The 18,630-nt window shown below is 40.2% G+C and overlaps 1 protein-coding gene across 1 annotated transcript in view; it reads right to left on the bottom strand.

Moving 5' to 3' along the window:
* Nucleotides 1-18,358, bottom strand: part of ARHGEF28 (Rho guanine nucleotide exchange factor 28) — a 62,615-nt gene extending 44,257 nt beyond the window's left edge. The window contains exons 1-5 of the mRNA XM_066569121.1: nucleotides 18,274-18,358; nucleotides 10,504-10,634; nucleotides 7,729-8,030; nucleotides 5,087-5,231; nucleotides 3,689-3,800 (exon numbers count right to left, since the gene is read on the bottom strand). Coding sequence (XP_066425218.1) covers nucleotides 3,689-3,800; nucleotides 5,087-5,231; nucleotides 7,729-8,030; nucleotides 10,504-10,634; nucleotides 18,274-18,358 — 775 coding nt within the window. The remainder of the gene's footprint in view (nucleotides 1-3,688; nucleotides 3,801-5,086; nucleotides 5,232-7,728; nucleotides 8,031-10,503; nucleotides 10,635-18,273) is intronic.
* Nucleotides 18,359-18,630: the final 272 nt, after the last annotated feature.

The raw sequence follows: 18,630 nt of genomic DNA, 5'->3' as shown, positions 1-18,630 counted from the left end.
GGTATGGTTCAGGAAGATACATGCTTGCCTAAGTCAAAGCACCAGACTATGCTTTCTTTGAAGTTAGATACAGGCTTAAACACCCTTTGCTGAATCCACATCTCTTCAGACAAATGCAGACATCAGGTTAGCAAGAGCTAGAATATTTACCAAAGAGGCAGCAAAACAAAAAGGGCATTTCAGTTAGTTGTCAGGCACAATCAGTGCCACAGGAAGCTTCTGTAAGAAATCAACACCATGTAATCATAGGAGATGTCTCATGCAAAACAGCACTATGGAGCTGAGACTTAGAGAGTGCAAGGGCCTGGAGGAGGAATGAACCACTCTTCATGAGCACACCATCTACAGAGTAGGCACAAATCCTTTACTGTTACAGCCTGGTAAAACCCTCTCAAATAAAGGCAGGTAATATGTTTTAAACCTGAGCACATTTTAAAGTTTCCTTTCCATTTTAAAGGATGGTGTTTTGCCTCTTTTTTTCTCATATTTTGTGTGGAAAAAACCATCCTGTTTTTTCTGAATTCATCTACTTTAGCTTAGATTTTTTTGCAATGTGCAAAGGCAGCTGCACCTCCTTCTTGCACAGCTAAGCCCTAAGCAAGATGTCCAAAGTGCTGGCAGCTAGACAGAGGTGAAGGGGGAGGTCTTCCACGTGCAGACTCCTGCACAGGCCCAGACATAATCCTGCTACAGTCCACAGAGATCAGGATGAACTATCTGAGCCAGCTTCTTGGACCAAGCTCCCAGGCTAGTTTCATACCCAGATAAAACTGCTCAAAGTGAGCACAGGTGTGCCTGCCTCACAGTAATCACCACTGCCAGCTGCCAAATACTGTGTTCAATGCTCCCATACTTGCAAAACGCTGGCAAAAAGAGGCACAGTGCAGGAGGTGCTGGTGGAAAGAAGTGCCAGCAGGAAGCTCAGCAGACCACCACCCCTCCCTCCCAGCATTACAATGCATCTATGGTTCAGGCGTAGAACACCCTGCTTCTAAAGTCTGGACAAGAATGGGCTTCCACCTTCTCCACAAAACATGTAAAGGTCCAACAATGACTGTCCCAGAAGGAAGAGGAGAAAGAATGAAAAGGAAATGGACCCAAGCCCGTACCAAATCAGGGCAAGTAATGGTGTCTGGGTGAAACTTAAGGGGCTGTGACACCAAGCAAGTCCCTCAGCTGCGGTGTCAAAGGAATTCTGTTTTAACTTTAAGCATGACACAGGGCTTTACTATTCTGCTAGCTTTTAATTCTGTGAGCTTCTAGCTTTTTCTTCTAGTCTTTTTCACAGACATTTCACCTAAAGCGTTGAATATAAATACTTACAAATACTTTAGGAGATGGATGAAAATACAACATAGCTGCATGCTGCAGGCTGCAATACCTACTCCTCCTTACAAGGTGACATGAAATCATACTGTGAATTTGAGTAATGTTAAAGAAGTTATTTGCTGCACTGCTTAATTCAGTTTCTTCGGAAAAAAGAAGCCTGCAGACATTGTGTATCTCACCCCCAAAACAGTTTTTGAAGTTGTTAAATGCTTTCAAAGTTAATGACAACATTTTCACACTTTTTGTATGTTTCATTCACATTGAATGTCAAAGAATCAGAGTGGTTAGGGTTGGAAAGGATCTCAAGGATCATTGGAGTACTGAGGGAGCTGGCGGAAGAGCTTGCCAGGCCACTCTGTATCACTTATGATCAATCCTAGTTTAACCAGGGACACCTCAGATAACTGGAGGTTTGCAAGTGTGGTGCCCACCTACAAGAGGAGTCAGAAGCAGGATCTGGGGAACTACAGCCTTGTCAGCCTGACCTTGGTGACCTTGGTGCTAGGGAAGGTTATGGAACAGAGTATCTTGAGAGTGATGACTGGCACATACACGACAACCAGGTCATCAAGCCCAGCCAGCACCTCCTGAAAAAGCTGGCAGTTCATGGCTTGGACAGGTGCACTCTGGTGGATAAAAAGCTGTCTGAATGGCTGGGCCCGGAGAATGGTGGTGAATGGAGTTATATCCAGTTTTGAGTCTGTCAGCATCACTGTTCCTTAGGGGACAGCATTGAGGCCAATCATGTTTAGTATCTTTAACACTGATCCGGGTGAGGACATCAAGTGCACCCTCAGTCAGTTTGCAGATGACACCAAGCTGGGTGGGAGTGCTGATCTGCTGGAGGGCAGGAAGGCTCTGCAGAGGGGTCTGGACAGGCTGGACCATGGGCCCAGGCCAGTGGTGTGAGGTTCAACAAGGCCCAGTGCTGGGTCCTGCCCTTGGGTCACAGCAAGCCCAGGCAGTGCCACAGGCTGGGGCAGAGTGGCTGCAAAGCTGCCACAGGAAAAGGCCCTGGGGGTGCTGGTGACAGCAGCTGAACATGAGCCAGCAGTGCCCAGGGGGCCAAGAAGGCCAATGGCATCCTGGCCTGTGCCAGCAATGCTGTGGCCAGCAGGAGCAGGGCAAGGATTGTTCCTCTGTACTCAGCACTGGTGAGGCCACACTTCAAATCCTGTATTGAGTTTTAGGCCCCTCACTCCAAGGACACTGAAGTGCTGGAGCATGTGCTGAGAAGGGCAATAGAGCTGGTGAAGGGTCTAGAGAGTAAGTCATATGAGGAGCAGCTGAGGGAGCTGAGGTTGTTTAGGCTGGAGAAAAGGAGGCTCAGGGGGCCTTCTCAGTCTCTAGAGCTGCCTGAAAGGAGCGTGCAGCCAGGTGGGGGTCGGCCTGCTCTCCAAGTCAACAAGTGGCAGCACAAGAGAAAAGGCCTCAAACTGCTTCAAGGGAGGTTCAGGTTGGACATCCTGAAGGAAGAATTCCCTCATTGAATGGGTAGACCTTGGCGTCATTTCCAACCTTAACTACATTATTCTATCTAGTTCCAACCCCTCTGCCACGGGCAGAGGTGCCACCACTAGACAAGGTTGCTCAAAGCCCTATTCAACCTGGCCTTGAACACTTCCAATGATACAGCATCCAAAACTTCTCCAGTTGTCCACTGTGGCTCACATGTCCTGTCTCTTGCCCTGGACTAGTGAAAAACTAAAGGTATACTGGAGTGAGAAACAAGCTGGAAGGATGGCAATGGACAGGCTTTTTTTTAAATATAACCCATATTCTCACTGAGAAAACTGTGTGTTGTCTTCTAAACATGAAACTATGTGTCTGGAAATAAAGCATGTCAGACACAAGTCATAAAAAATTACAAGCTCCTTTCAGAGACATCTCTGACTCTACTTGATGAAGTGGGTGGGTTTTGCTTCCCAGCCTGTAAAGATAACACAGCCCACCTGTGTTTCAGAGATTGCTTAGGATCTGTGGGAAGCTGGAACCATCTGTCCTCTTTGATGCCCCTTCTGTGTCATTCTGAGCTTCCTCCTGGTCTCTGTCAGACACTTAGCAGGAGGCTAGGGTAAGGATTTTCCAATGAGAGGATTATTGCCCTTGTCTATATTCATTTCTGTGGCTATTGCTCTCTCCATTTGTATGCCCTGTTAAGGACAGTCACTGTATCATGGGGGCATGATGGAACTGTAGATGGGAGAGAATGGAGGGATGATGGTGGAGCTACCATCTAGGAGCTACTACTAGCCCTGAAGGAGCTACCAAACATACACACCAATGAGCTTTGTAAAGTAACATCAGCACTGGGCCTGAAGTAGGCAGGTACTGAATAATGCAAAGCCAGAGAACTGACCTCCATTTGAATCCCCAGCTCCAAAGTCGCGAGGAATGCGAGGTCTTCCCACCACACCTTTGGATGAGGAGTAGGAATAGGAGCGTGACCGAACTCCAAACACTGTGCATTCCTATGAGAAATTGCAGCAAAATGAAATCTTGTGTCATTTTGAACTGCATCAGCAACAAAACCAAAATAAATCAGGAATAACTGACCACTGGCATAAATTTTCTTGGCTTCAAGTTGAATTTTTGACAACTTCATGTAAATTCCTAGGAAGTCTGTCATACCATGACAAATTTTTGTATGCTACAGGAAATAAGTTGTGGGTGCAAGTTTGACTAAGAGAAAAAAAGAAAGCTTACATTCTTCTCCAATTTGGTAACAGGTGACATCCACACAGTATTGCTGGCCATTATTTCTGATGACCAAGCTATCTTCTTTTACGAAGGAAGGCATTGATCTTACTTTAATACTTGAACAACATTTCATGGAGACTTTGGCCATGCCTTAGTAATTACTTATGTCAGAGTTTCCAAAGAAAGGACCTGACCTCTTTTTCTTTTCTCTATGTTGTTTTTTGCTTTTTTAATCATTATTATATTTGAAAACATTTTCCACTTACCAAATCTCTCAACAATAAGACCTGAAAGGAAATCCCCTAATTTTTGATACGTCATTTACACTTAAATAGAGACTATTCCTAAAACTCCTGTAAAATGCTTACCTTATTATTTTTTAAAGTAGCACTATCATAATTAATTTTTTTGCTGAACTCTTTTTCTCCCTTCATGAAATCATTTGCTGAAGGTCACATAAAGTTCTACAGTGGCAGAAAGTGCATCTAAAAAAATCATAAAGAATCTCTGCAAACAAGAAATAACTCTATGTATGTGTCTGAAGACCTCAGAAATTCCACCATGGTCTAATGAAAATTAATGTAGACAGGATACTTCAGAAAACCATAACAAAGAGATTTACATCAATCCGTGGACACCCCAACTGAATTTCCCTGAGTGTAGAAATTGTTTTAAAACAGGCAGCAGGCTAGTTTTACTCTTTACAAACCATTACTCTCTCATATAACTAGAGCTGGTTAAACATTTTCTCGCTAAATATATTTTGGTTAAAAAATGCTGATTCACTGAACCTGAAATATTTCCTTTGAAACATTTCCGATAGATGGTGTGTTTTTTAAAGTTGAGGTAAATCTCTGATGGACACTTTCTTTCCATGGCAGGTGCCCAGCTCAGCCACACCCAGTTTCAGCTTCACAACTCAATGTGAGTAGTCCCTGGAGAGACTAGGACTGCCAGCTGAGAACTTATCTGTCTCCTTCAGATTCAGACGTTTCTCACACAGTTTCAGAGATTTACTTAAAAGGAAAACAATTCAAACCAAGACAGGGTCAAATACCTTGGGCTGCAGACTGGTAGGTAAGTCCAATCCATCTCTGCTAGAAGCCATGGTCTGTGAAGAGCTGAGGGGACGGTAGTGAACATGGGATCTGTCTGACACACCTCCACTTCCATTGTCTACTTCAAGGTCATCGAGACTTGAACTGAAGAAAACAACAAAGTCTTTAACTTCCCTGAGTTCCTCACGGCAATTTACTTCAACCTTAATGCAATAAGCAAAGATACGGCTGAATCCTCTGACCAATGACAGCCCAAAGCACCATTACTATGTCAGGTAAACCATGCCCTAAGGTGTCTCTCAGGTCTGCAGCCACCTGATCAAGGCAGTCAGTTTCCCTGTCCAGGACCCTCTGACACAGTCTCGTGGACCTACAGTGCAGGTATCTGCATCACCCAGGATCACACACACTCCCACCACAGCCAGCTACCTCAGGATCATGAGTTTTAGACACATGCTCAGCATCTCCCAAAAAATGAGATTTTTTTCTTCCAGGCATAAACCTGTCTTGCTTCAAAGAAGATAAGGAGAACTGAGACAGTAAGAGGAACTGAGAGAACTACCTCAGATTTTAGTATACGTGAGTATAGATGGATACTATGTACGTGTGTGTATTTGGAAGATATGACATGGCTGTTAACAGACATATTTTTATCTATATCTGTGACTTCATGACAGAAGATGGAAGAGAAAAACACCAAGAAGAGATTAAGGAGGGTCTTGAGATGGTTCATAAGGTTCAGTTCAAAAGACAGACATCTAAAAACATAGACAGCAACAAGCAGAATGAAAAATCTCTGGCTAAATCAATATGTCAGCCATGTAGAGACTATTTTATTGGAAAGGGTTCCTGAGCAGGAGAGTGCACTAAGGCTGCTCAGCAGTATCAGAGTTTACCAGGATGAGGCCTGTTACCTGCAAGAGCAAGTTCATGGTCTCTTCATCAGAGTGTCTGAAAGGAATGGTTGACTGCTTGCAATAGCATTCCAGCCTTACAACATAAAACTTTAAATTATGTGTGGTATTTCTAAATAGCCAGAGTTCCTACCACGGATAATAGCACAAAAATTCCTTCACACACCACTACTTTTTTGAAGCACAAATTTATCACTACTGTCTGAAACTACTTCCTTATTACAATTCTGGGTACAATATTTTGCAATGTTTCTGAATAACAGCCCACACAACATATCAGAAGCAACTTATATAAATGCATTATCAGTTACTGTCACATGTTAAAATTGAAAAAGCAGTACATGTCTATGTCAACAGACAAGTATCCATGACTTACTGTGTAACTTCTCTAGGGAACTTCTCTGACATAAGAAGCTAGTTTAAAAATAGAATAACATACTACTAGTGCTATTTTATGCCTAATATTTGGATCAATTACATATGTCATATGACATATTAAGGCAAATCACGTGTCTCTGAAAATTTATATACACTCTCATACAAGTGTATATATTTATATACAGTTCTCATACAGGAACCTAACGAAGGTCTTAAAAAGGGTTGGGCTATCTAAAAATACATAGGATAAAAATGTTTCTGACTAGAGGCACAGGAAGATTATAGTATTCTACATGACATCCCTATAGCTAGCAAGAAAAAGCAAACAAAAAAAACTTTAAACAACAACAAACATCAAAAAAGGAGTGTGAAAGAAAACTCTGTCTGACATTTATTATATTATCTGTGTTAAATATTCCTGCTAGTGGCCCTTCATAGTTGCATAAGAAACTCAGAATTAAGGTAGAGAAAATCTTATTGCCCACTTGAAATAATAATTGGCTGGCCCTTCTCTTCCTTGCTGTTTTTACATAGATCTGATGCTCTACTTCCAACTAGTCCTAATACTCCCCAGAAGGTGGGAGCAAGATTCAGATTTCCTCCTGCATAAGAAGGAATCTCATCTATTCAGAGAAGTAATAAAGCTTTTTCATCAAGAAAATTTATTGTTAAATTGTTTAATTTTAAATTAATTGTTAAAAACCTATGTTTAATGACCAAAATTATAGTTCCATCTTCAAAGCTCTCTGCATTTCTGAAGCCATTTGGAGGAGGGTCTTCAGACAAATGGCAGCAAACCTTGTGTACCAGCAATGGAGAAGAAAACAGTCTGAACCTGTCATAAACAGCAGATACACTGTGCACTGTGTCTTTTGAGATAAATACCTATGGAATTGGGAGTAGGCCTTCTACAGGCCTATTTAAAGACTTGAAAGATTCCCAGAGACTTCAACAGATTTTGGATAATTTTCTTAACAGAAAATATAACTGAGGAAAAACCACAGTGAAATTCTGTTATCTGTCAAAAATGCCACAATGGTAGTGACAGTGAAGAGCTGATTCTTTTTTTTTTTATTTTGTTAAGACTATTTGCATACAAGAATTAAAGGTATAAAAGTATCCATTTGCATTCAAGATACATTTACTAAGAAGACATTTTTATGTGTTAAAAATGTCTTCACAGCAATTTTATGAAAACAGATTATTAGGACAATAAATATTAGTGAAGAAAAACAGAGATTTCACCCCAATAATACTAGTTATTACTTCAGATCCTGCTTCACCTTTTTAAACAAAAGGTGGTAATAAATAATCCTTATTCTGGCCATACCATCAAATCAATTCCATACCTTCTTCTTTTCATGTCAGCATAAAGTTGGCCCCGATCCTTAATATATGCATGGGTCTTGATTGGAAGATATGAATCTGCTACATACAGATGAGAAGGTGAAATGCCATGTCTTAATCCCGTGTTTTCTTCTCTTTTTACTGGCCTTTGACTTTCTTCATTTGGGAGATACATAAATTTATCATTCTCCTCAGGGGAGGGAGACAAAGAGTTTGTATCCATCGGGACTGAGTTGGTAGGGTTCAGACACATTTCACTGCTGACACCATCTCCATGAATGTAGTTAGGCTTTAAGTCTCCAGCCTGCAGGTAAAAAATGAGTTCTGGTAAGAGGCAACAATATATTGTTGACATATTGCCAGGAAGCAAGGACCTGAGAAGTTTGCCATTTTATTTATGGCTATATGTTTTGTGGGTTTTTTCCCTATTACTTTCTACACCACATGAATTTAAGGCAATTTACATGACTAAGGGATTCTGAACTTTGCATTATTTTTTTCCCTAATTAGAGCAGCAATTAATTAGTATATCCAAGTCTTCTGAATTTATCACTCATATTTATACATTTTATTAAATGTACTGATACAAATATTTATAGATTTTATTTAAAAATTATCCTTAAGTTGAGCAAAAAATATGCATAATACATTTGTGTGGGAGACATATGGAAGAGAATTCAAACATTGTGCAATTTAATTTATTAAATGCCTATATGATGCCTACACATCATGCACTTTTAATTTTTCAGCACCAGTTTCCTAAGCTTTGAGATAAATATACATGAACTCTGGAAAAGAGTTTCTCGAGGGAAGGAAAGGAAATTACTCTTATTTTTTGCCGTTAAGCAATTTGGGGCCTGAAGCACCTCTCCTTTTGCAAAAGGACAGGAATGGATTTGGAAATTCTATTTTCTCAGGTACAGGGATCAGGATTTAGACTCTAGTCACAAATAATTCCCTGTTGACTCTGCAGAAGATACTAAAATACTGTTAGTCTTTTAGCTTGAGGCAACAGTCATGTAATTAGATACTGAATAATACTAAAAAGTCACATTGCCAGTTAAAACACTCAATCTCCAAAAAGCACCTGTATAAAGGCAAGAATAAAGGAAGGACTGCAAGCATCTCCAAAGCCCTGGTGTTTCTGATTGCTACTTCCTCTTTTCCAGTTCCTCTTGAGATGTGCTTTCATCTCCATCTTAATTCTGCTTCTCTTAGTAAAAGACAGGAAGAGCTGCTGGCATTTTTACAGCAGCCCACATTTGCATTCAAAGTTACAGCACATGCAAGTCTGGAAATACTTCTGTTGTGCTGTGCACATGACATGCACGAAGCTAAAATGCCTTTCCCAGGTCTTATGCAGCTGTTTCTCCCGAAATGTTATTCCTGTCTGGGCAATGTTCCTCCTCAGCACCAGAGGGACCTTTTCCAGCAGCCACTCTGGCTCCTGCTGAGTGGTGCTTATGGGAGAATTTGGCCCCAGACAGCAATTTTAAAAAGCAGAATGTGGCCACATAGCAAGCAAAGGTTAGCAACCCAAGCTGAATGCCTCCTGAGCAATACACTTGGGTAATATCTCCATCTGTAATGGAGATGCAGCTCTGTCCTTCCAACCTCGATATTATTCAAATCAAGGGTTCAAAGACTGCACTTTGTAGTCCCCTGACAGATGCTCACTTATGCGTCATTATTACATACATTCATCTCTTACATTCATCGGTAATATATATTACAGATATATAGATATGTTTATATAGATAAATATATAGATATACTACAGATATATATGTAATCTATACTACATCTCTTCAGTGCATTTTGAACACAAAAAAGTCTCTGACTCAAACTTCCATCTCAGCTGTCACATGAACTGGATCTGCAGCAAATGCACTGGGTGAAGTGTTTCAGGCAATGGGGTAGGGGTAGACAGGAGGCAAAAAAAGGGGGGAAAAATCACACTTGCAACATCTTAGACTTTTAACATTATCTGATAATTTCTTACTCCTATATTCCAACATTCAGGCAAGGGAGAGCTCAAAGCAGGTTACAAATAAATAAACATCTTAAAGCATCACTGAAAACTAGCTACACACCACCAGAATCTGGCATCTCTTTAGCTAGATCAAGCCACCACAAACAAGTTGTGACTAGTCAGACTCATGCCCACATCCTAAATTATCGTATCGGAGTGTGACCATGAAAGAAAGATTCCAAGCGCAACACAGTGATGTAAAATGTCACTTTAGGTCATCCCCAGTGTTGGTGACGAATAAGAAATGGGAATTCTAGTGAGGACCTCCAATATCAGAATGTTCCATGACAGCTGTAGGACATCAACTTCACCTTTTCACCAATGTCTTGTTTTTGTTGAGCCTGTAGGCCTCACTGTGAGCTTATAATTAAGTTCTGAAATTATCCAGCAAATTCATCTGTACTGTGAATGTACATAGAATTCAGAAATCTGAAATGCACACGAACAAGTAATATTGTTAAGAAGCACATGTTGTATAGCTCACAAACACACAGAAGAGACAGCCTGCCTTAAGAGTTCTTCCTGCAGTTTGGGGAGAGTAATTCATATAATTGACTGAATCTGTTAAAAGAGACCTCATATAAAGGTTACAAAACATAGCAGAGAAGAGTAAGATATTACTGGTTTTAATTTAAAATGTTATTAATTGGCAGCACTGCTGACAGATCCAGAAGATCCTACTATTATGCAACTAAATTAACCAAAAATGAAGAAAAATTAGCCAGAAGTTCAAATATAAGCTTACTTGGTCTACTACCATGCAGTTTGCATATACTTCATCACTTCCACTCAGCATGGGAGAAAGTCTGGTTGCAGCAAAGAAAGTAGGGGCAGACTTCAATTTCCTAAGAACATCAAGGGTAGAGTGTCTGTGCTCTGGAAAATAAAAAGTATGGGAAATTTTCCATTAACTCTCAAACCATTTCCTTCTCATGTATATGTACTACCATAAAAATTGCAATGTTAAGCATTAAGAACCAGATCTTAGCATTACAATTTGAGTAATATTTGTGCGACCGCAGCAAAATGTGCTCATTTCATAGATGCCCAACATTTGCTATATGTTCCAGGAAGCCTATAGCTGTCAAGACTCTCAAGGGTACCATAGAATCATTCACATAAATAAAAAATAAGTGTTCCTGTGTATTGGGTAGCAAAAGCTACTATTTTCCACCTAAGTAGAACTTAGCAGAGATTTGTGGTTGCAGAACAACACGGGACAAGATTTATGGGCTGGGAAGAATTGTGCATGATTCTGCCTATACATTAAATGCCTGACATCTGATACATTAAATAAATGAAATACTATTCAATTGCAACCAAATAATGATTCTCCTAAAGCATTCTACCTACTGACAGCCACATAAATACTAATCTTAGACCAAGGAATCAGATTAATGTTCTTAAAACAAAACCAAGCAAACAAACAAAAAAAACAAAATTAAAAAAAACACAGTAAAATTGCAAAAGAGATATAAATAAAATACCACTAATACTGCCTTTACAGAGTGACAGCAATCAAGCAAGACTTGATCCATTAAGAAGATGTTTAGGATGAATACTGCATCTGATCTGCTTTTGAACAGTTTCACGAAAAATCATTAACAGAAATCCAGAGTTTAGTTTTGAAAGTGTGCTTGGGACTACAGGTATTTTAAAAAGCTCAACAGGCTGTGTATTTTTTGCCTTTGAGCAGCAGAAATCTTGTCCTGCAGGCCCACTTCTCTTAAAACTGGCTATAAGAATGAAGAGTCCAGCATTTGGGCTAGGTTATGTATGTACCTCTGAATGTAAAACAAGCAAAATTTAACAAAGCACAAAACCAGGCCGTTGTAGACTGTGTGAAGGCTAAAAACAATTGCTAAAAAAATTGCAGTCATAAAACAGGCTAAAAAAAATTGCAGTCATAATGCAGTTTTCCTTAAAATGCTGTAAGGCAAGCATTGCCATTGGAAGTGAATGGAGACACACCACACTAGCATAAGAATGATGTGAGGAGACTACTGCACCAAATATCCAAAATCAAACCACTCAATAAATTTAATTTGAGTTTGTCTGTTATTGAATATTATTTTTAAAATATTTTTTATGCTGCATCAGAAATTTATTTTCTACTGATGTGCAAAGGAAAAGATACCACCAAAGACTTTCCTCACACTATATTAATATAGCAATGTAACTGCTTTTGGAAGGTCACAGAGCCATATGGCATGGTTTGGATTGAAAGAGAAGTTTAAGAGTTATCTAATCCAACTCCCTAGCCATGCCCAGGAACATCTTTCATTCAATCAGGTTGCTCAAAGCCCATTCAAGATGCTTATAGAAATCAGATTGCAAGAAAATTCATAATAAAAAAATACAACTGGATTAGAAACAACACTTATTAAGATCTGGTGCATTTGTTGCTTTGAAAAAAAAAAAGTCCCAGACTGCTGCCAAATCTGCAATGATACACCACAGCTTTTATTTAATTTTAAGATTCTATCTCATAAAGCCTGAGAAGAGTAACTTCTATACTCAGAGAAAGACGGAAATTCCAATTTAGAAATGGCACAGTATGAATATTTGGTTTCAAGTCCTGGCAGGCCTTGTGGGATCTCATACTATTAAAACATCCTTACGCATCTCATTTTGTTTCTCCATCAATGCAAGAATTTTAACATTATTTTAGTGACTCTCATATTGAGAACTGCTAAAAAGCTGCAAACCATTTCCTTATGTCTGACAAGATTCCAAAGCCTTTGTTTATAAATAATATAAAAGCATTGTTTTCTACAGCAGCTCATCAAACTCTGGCAGCTCACATCATTTGGAAATGTGATTTGGCAAAATTGACAGTACTTTCTTGTGGCATATAAAGCTTTCCAAAGGTTGGTCTTAAACCAACAACCAGGCAAAAAAGTGTCAGAGTCTCCATCACTTCTTGTATGCTTAATGGCTCCTCCAGCCTGCACTCCCTCTCATATACAAACCCGTGGGGTACAACAGACAAGGGTGGTGTACACCTCCAGTGTTAGGCTGGCAAAGGTTCAACACATACCCCTGAAAAACAGCCTAGGCACTAGGGACTCCCACACCACAGCGTAAACCTGACCCTAAGAAGTCAGTTTCTTGATTTCAGCAATACTCCCTACTTCTAGGATGCAGAAACCTCAAAGATAAGGGGGCTGATGTGTATGTCTCAAATAGACAGACAGCTGTGGAGCCAGCCAAGGATTGCCCATAATGACATGCTGTGAGAAGGAACAAGATGTGGCTCAAGAGGTAGGGCAGCACTTTTCTGAGACAAATATCCATCTTCTGGATCCTGGAGATAAGCACAACACAATACAGCTCAAGTGCAGGAAAGAGGTAGAGAAGTAGGCATGGACTGTAGGGAAGGGGTCAAGACATCCCAAGACTGTCAAAGCCCTCTTACCCAGGTCAAGAAAGATCTAGAAAAATGGACTGTCCATGATAACTCATTTGTATAGAAAGCAAGAAACTTAGCTCCTGGGTGTGAAAAAAATTACATAAATAAACATATTTCTCTAAAGCTGGGCTGTACATGAGCCCCAGGACTCTGGACACCCCACTGCCTGGACTGACATTGAAGCCAGGACTGGTGATCTCCCTTTCTTTCTCTCTCCCCCCTCTTTAGTACATCTCCCTCTCTCTCTCCTCCTTTTCAACCTACCTCTTTACCAAAAACCCACTGCTGTGTGCTTACACAGGAGGACACCAGGAACTACCTTATAACATTCTCCACACCATGTTGTAATTTACTACTAAAAATTTGTAAGTTTTTATGGGCTCTCTGACTTTTGCCATTCATTTTGACCATCTATCAGCATCTTGGGTGATCTCTTCCCCTACAGGGTGGGATGTCACATTGGGTCTTCACAGTCACTTAGTGGACTGCAACATCCCAAGCCAGAAAGAACCCAAATCCCCCTTCTAATAATATGTTACATTATTTTAAAATTCTGTACAAGAGTAAAAACCTAAGTAACAAATTCTGGAGAAAGATGCTGCAAGAACAAGCTATAGCACAATATCCTACCTGCAGTATCTTCAGTCTGTAAACCCTTATTAATTAACCACATTAAATATCATATGTTTTCCTGGAGATGCTCCAGTTAGCCTGTGGTTAAATGTGAGATGACTAAATAAATATTCATTGGGGTTTTAAATGGTAACAAATTATTTCAGGCTTCATAGAATGATAGAATTAGGTATGTTGGAAAAGACCTGCAAGATCATTGAGTGCAATGGCAGTATGACCCCACTGTACCTCTTTACTCCCACTCTGCCCCCTCTCCCCCTCAATTTCAAACATGTGAAGGAATGACAACATCAAACTAACTTTGTAACCTGAGAAGTTTAAAGCCTTGCTGAATGTGGGGGAGAGCAATATTAATTACACATTGACTGCACTAGTAACTTATTTCCACTGGAAAGGCCCACATAGTTTAAAAAGTGACAAAATCATTGCAAATGTCCAAATCACACACTGCATTCCTACAGCTTTGCTAACTGCCTCCGGCCTGCCTTGCTGGCTACAAGTGCTCTTGATCTCACAGGGACCATCAGCAGACTTTTCCCTCCAGGTTAACATGGCAGCAGGTAACGGCTCAGTGTACTGGGCACCAGCAGTAATATGCAACAAGACTGAACTTGCCTGAAAGATGAAGCATATCAACAAAATCCATTTTCAAATAAAATGCCTCAAAAATCTTCCCTGATCATTCAATAAGGTTATTCGCATTGCAGATGCAAAAATTCAACATTGTTTGTGAAAAGACAGGACTGCCAGAGCAAACTGGCAAAGGTGTCCCCAGAATGGTTCAGCTTCTGTAAGGTATTGGAAATGGATTTCAAGATGCTTACTAAAGTAAGAATTACCAGAATAGAACAGAGGAGAATTACCTTTGCTACTGAAACAACCTAGCAAGCACAGCTCAACAAGCTATCCTTCTGCCAGAACTGAACACCCTCTGGCTCTACACTGTGATCACAGAAAAATAATAAAGACATGCCTTCTTTTGAAGACTCTGTGGCTCTCTGCCATCTGCCTGATAAACAGTCAAGATAGATGTACGTGTTATTTAGATGTCATGCTGGAAAGAATAATCTCCAAACATGGGTAAAATAAAAGACCTTGATCAAAGACTAACTAAGCACAATTTCTCTTCTCTACGTCTTCTCTAATATTGTAGAGTTACACAGCAAGGTCTGTGTATTCTGCCAGCCACAAAGTTTATACAAATACTATAACTTTAAAGATCATCATAGCAGTAATTAAAAACATAGTTTATGTTGGTGAAAGAAAACGTATAGCCTTGAATGGCCTGTGTCAGAAAATGGCAAGAACACAACACTGTTTTTTTTTATTTTCCCAAAAATCAAAACTTAACTTGTTTCATGGGAGAACACACAGCAAAAGAGCATTTAAATACATCAACATGACCAAGCCAAGAGCCAGGAAAGAAATTACAAATTCCCTTCTCTAAATACCATGAACAGTTTTCAGACAGCTCATCACATTTACCGCCAGCAATCTGAGCAGGGGTTAATGTATAATTGGAAATCAGTGAAAAATAGAGACAGCTAAGTGGATGGGTCATGCAGGACTGCAGAACTACTCCTCTAAAAACAGGTCACCTGAATTTTTAAAAAGAAGTTCCTAGCAGGGGTCCAACTCAAGCAACATGCACATCTACAGAATGAACCATACAATCAGTTTCAGGGGGAGAACTGCACTCTTAATTGAGGTTTCTTAGGCCTTCATTCAGACAGCACAACTTCTCCTGACAGCAAAATTAAGCAAGTACTTAAGAATAAGCCTACATGGAGGATAAATGAGGTAGGCTTTGAAGTGCTATTGTCATGGATGAATATTTAACTGTCTTAAATCTACAAAGCAGAAACTAAAGCACTGTGTTACCTGTATACTAAACAAGGGGGATCAGGCATATAGATGCTGGAAAATAATGCCAACATGTTCAAGATGTAATACCAAAGTAGCCACTAAGAAAAAAATCCCTTGTCAATCTGACTTTTCGTCTTGCTTATCTAAATGTGGGGTCACCTAAATGTGGGCTGTTTTCAATGTAGGATCCACAGTCTTGACTCCCACCCTGAAGAAGGCACCTTACCTACTACACCAATGAATATGCAAACAGAAATAAGTTCGTGTCTCATTTTATAGAACAGTCTACAAAAAAACCCAACAAACTTTCCCATGATATGGGATGTTTGGTTTCACTTCACACCTCTGCATGAGTGGACTCAGTGTGTAACTCCCACCTCCCAGTGAGGTAGGACAGACATATCAGAGACAGATATTCTTAGCACCCCTGAATGTTTTTAAAGCCCACAAAAAGGCTGAGAGAGTCACTGTCTCTGAGCAGGTAGGACTGTGCAGAGCAAGGACTATGCTTGGTGACAATTTCACATAAAATAACAAAATAAATACCTTTGGCGTCTTGCAACAAGGAGAAAATCCTAGATCCTCTCCCCAGTCCAATCACTCGGACAAAGTCATGTTCACATTCCCTGTATAGCCTAATTACCCTTTAAATATTCCATGCCCAGCAGCTTCAGCAGGAGGTGGCAATCTGCAATGATATGTCCCAAAGGAAAGAAGTCTGCACTTGGCTCCTGAAAGACTCCAGGAGTTCAGGGGAAGGGCAGGGGTTGCACACACAGTCTGAAGGGCTCCTGAGCAGCAATGAAACTTTGGGCCTTAAAATGTGAAAACACTGATGTACATGATGGGAAGTGGTGTGTGATAACTTTGACTCTCCATTCCAAAGAGTGGGACAGTCTGCACAGCTCCCTGGCCTCCCAAGAGGAGCAACCCTAGGTCAGGACACCAACAGCCTGATGTTCCAGAGGGGAAGGGTGGCAGTTGAAATGCCATGGCCCAGAAGAGCTGGAGCACCCAGCACAGATACATGATTTCATGATTTGTGGAGTGTCTGGAAGAACCCTGCACTGTTTCCTGCCAGGCACTGCAAGTCTCTTGTTCACTGAGACCTGAAGCCCTGCAGGAATGAAATGCAGGCATAAGCTAGGTGCCCCACACCTGCACACCAGGATCAACTGGTCACGGTTAAACACTTGCAGAAAAAAACACAGATCACGTGCTTAGATCATGAGCCTGCTCTCCCCTTGCAAAGGCACTTCTCCCACCACATCAACACACAGAATTTCAATCAGCCAAGCACAAACAAACCCTTGAACTTTGCCACTAAAATATGCACAGGTACCCAAAAGCACCTTCTTGCTCCAACAACCCCACATATAAGGTCACCTGTGTGTATACTGTGTTGGTATACTATTAGCAAGGACGGAAAATAAGGTGCAATACTGTAACACACAAACACCACATCGATATCCAGTCAAGTATTTTAAAAAGATCTGTCTAAACAAAGGTGAATGAAGGTTAAGTGCACAGCTACAGCATTTACAGATAAAACAAGTCCTCCTTTGAGAAGGAGTAAACACATACTGTGCAACTTGCATCTCATTTCATCTCTGCAAATTGCATGGGCATTCACACACAGCAGAAACTCCTGTGCAGTTGGGAAATACTGGATTTCCTCGTGAAAAGAAGGAATAAGTTGAGGAAGTGCCTTGCACATTAAAACATGCATTCTGTACACATTTTCCACTCTAAACTAGGTCAAAGTCTCAGTCTGTGTAAAAATGAGTCTCTTGGCTTACTGTATTTAATGACACTGATGCATCTTACTTCTCTGATTTGTTTTTTTCCCTTTCTGAAACACAAAAACCCTCCCAATTCTATGAAAGAAGCATAAATCATATTTTTGCCATTCTTTTCTTCATTCTTTTCCTTTTATATGTAGTAAAAAAATTTCTTTCCTCATGAAAACTTCCAATCATAGCTTTTCCTTACATAAACTTACCAGTCAGTGTCTTTGAACCTCCTTAAAACCCCCCTTTCTCATACTGACAGCATTTACAATCCCTACCTCACAAAGATTTCTCCACAAAGAAGGATAATGTCTAACTGTGCAAAGACAGTAACTGACCCATTTCATTTTTCTCTTCATTCTGGTATGCTTTTCTTATAATTACTTAAAAAAAACCTAAAAACCTGTTAGTTGTTGAGGCATAATTGAATTACCAAATTCTCCCTAAGTGAAAATAACTGCAACCAGCAGAACTTTTTCAGCTGCTGCCATCCCATGCAGCTCCAGGGTGTCAGAATTGTTCAGTTAGAGCTACACATACATCAAGAAGTGAAAAAAAAGCTTTAAGAGAGTAAAGAAATAAAAACGATCGTAAAGAACAGTACATAATCTGGAGAAAAAAATACTTTCTTTTTTCTTAAAGAATTCCAACTCCATTATCTAAAAAGGCATTAAAAACAGTGAGATGGACTTTTGATAGGAAAAAAATCTACCTCACACAAGCAGTTTATAGAGCCACCTTCACAGAAGCAGAAAATTAAAAGGAGTCAGAGCTGTAAAGCAAGAGTCATTTAAAAGAAGATAGCTTTTTCTACCTGGTTTGGATGCCCTTCTTCGAATCCTCATTTTAGGTAAGGAAGGCCAAGAGTAATTAAAAGGTGAATCAGAGTCTGAGTCCATTTTTGTGCTAAATAAACAGAGAGCAGATTCCCAAAGTTGCACTTTGTTGTTCTCAATAGCAAGTCAAGCCTAAGAGTAATGTGGAATAAACGAATGGACAAAGAAGGATCAAATTGCCCACTAAACACAGGGGAGGGAGAAGCTGTAAATGTTTGCTCTCTTCAGGCGTCCAGGGATGTAGACAGATCGGGCTGCAAATATTAAAGCAGAAGCAAGAAGGTTGAAGTATGAGAGCTTCGAGCTGAGCTGCTGCATCGTGGTCCAGAACTATT

The sequence above is a fragment of the Molothrus aeneus genome, chromosome Z (genome assembly GCF_037042795.1).
Source record: "Molothrus aeneus isolate 106 chromosome Z, BPBGC_Maene_1.0, whole genome shotgun sequence".
NCBI lineage: Eukaryota > Metazoa > Chordata > Aves > Passeriformes > Icteridae > Molothrus > Molothrus aeneus.
The sequence above is the reverse complement of the archived record's forward strand: the minus strand, read 5'-3'. Positions and strand labels throughout refer to the sequence as shown.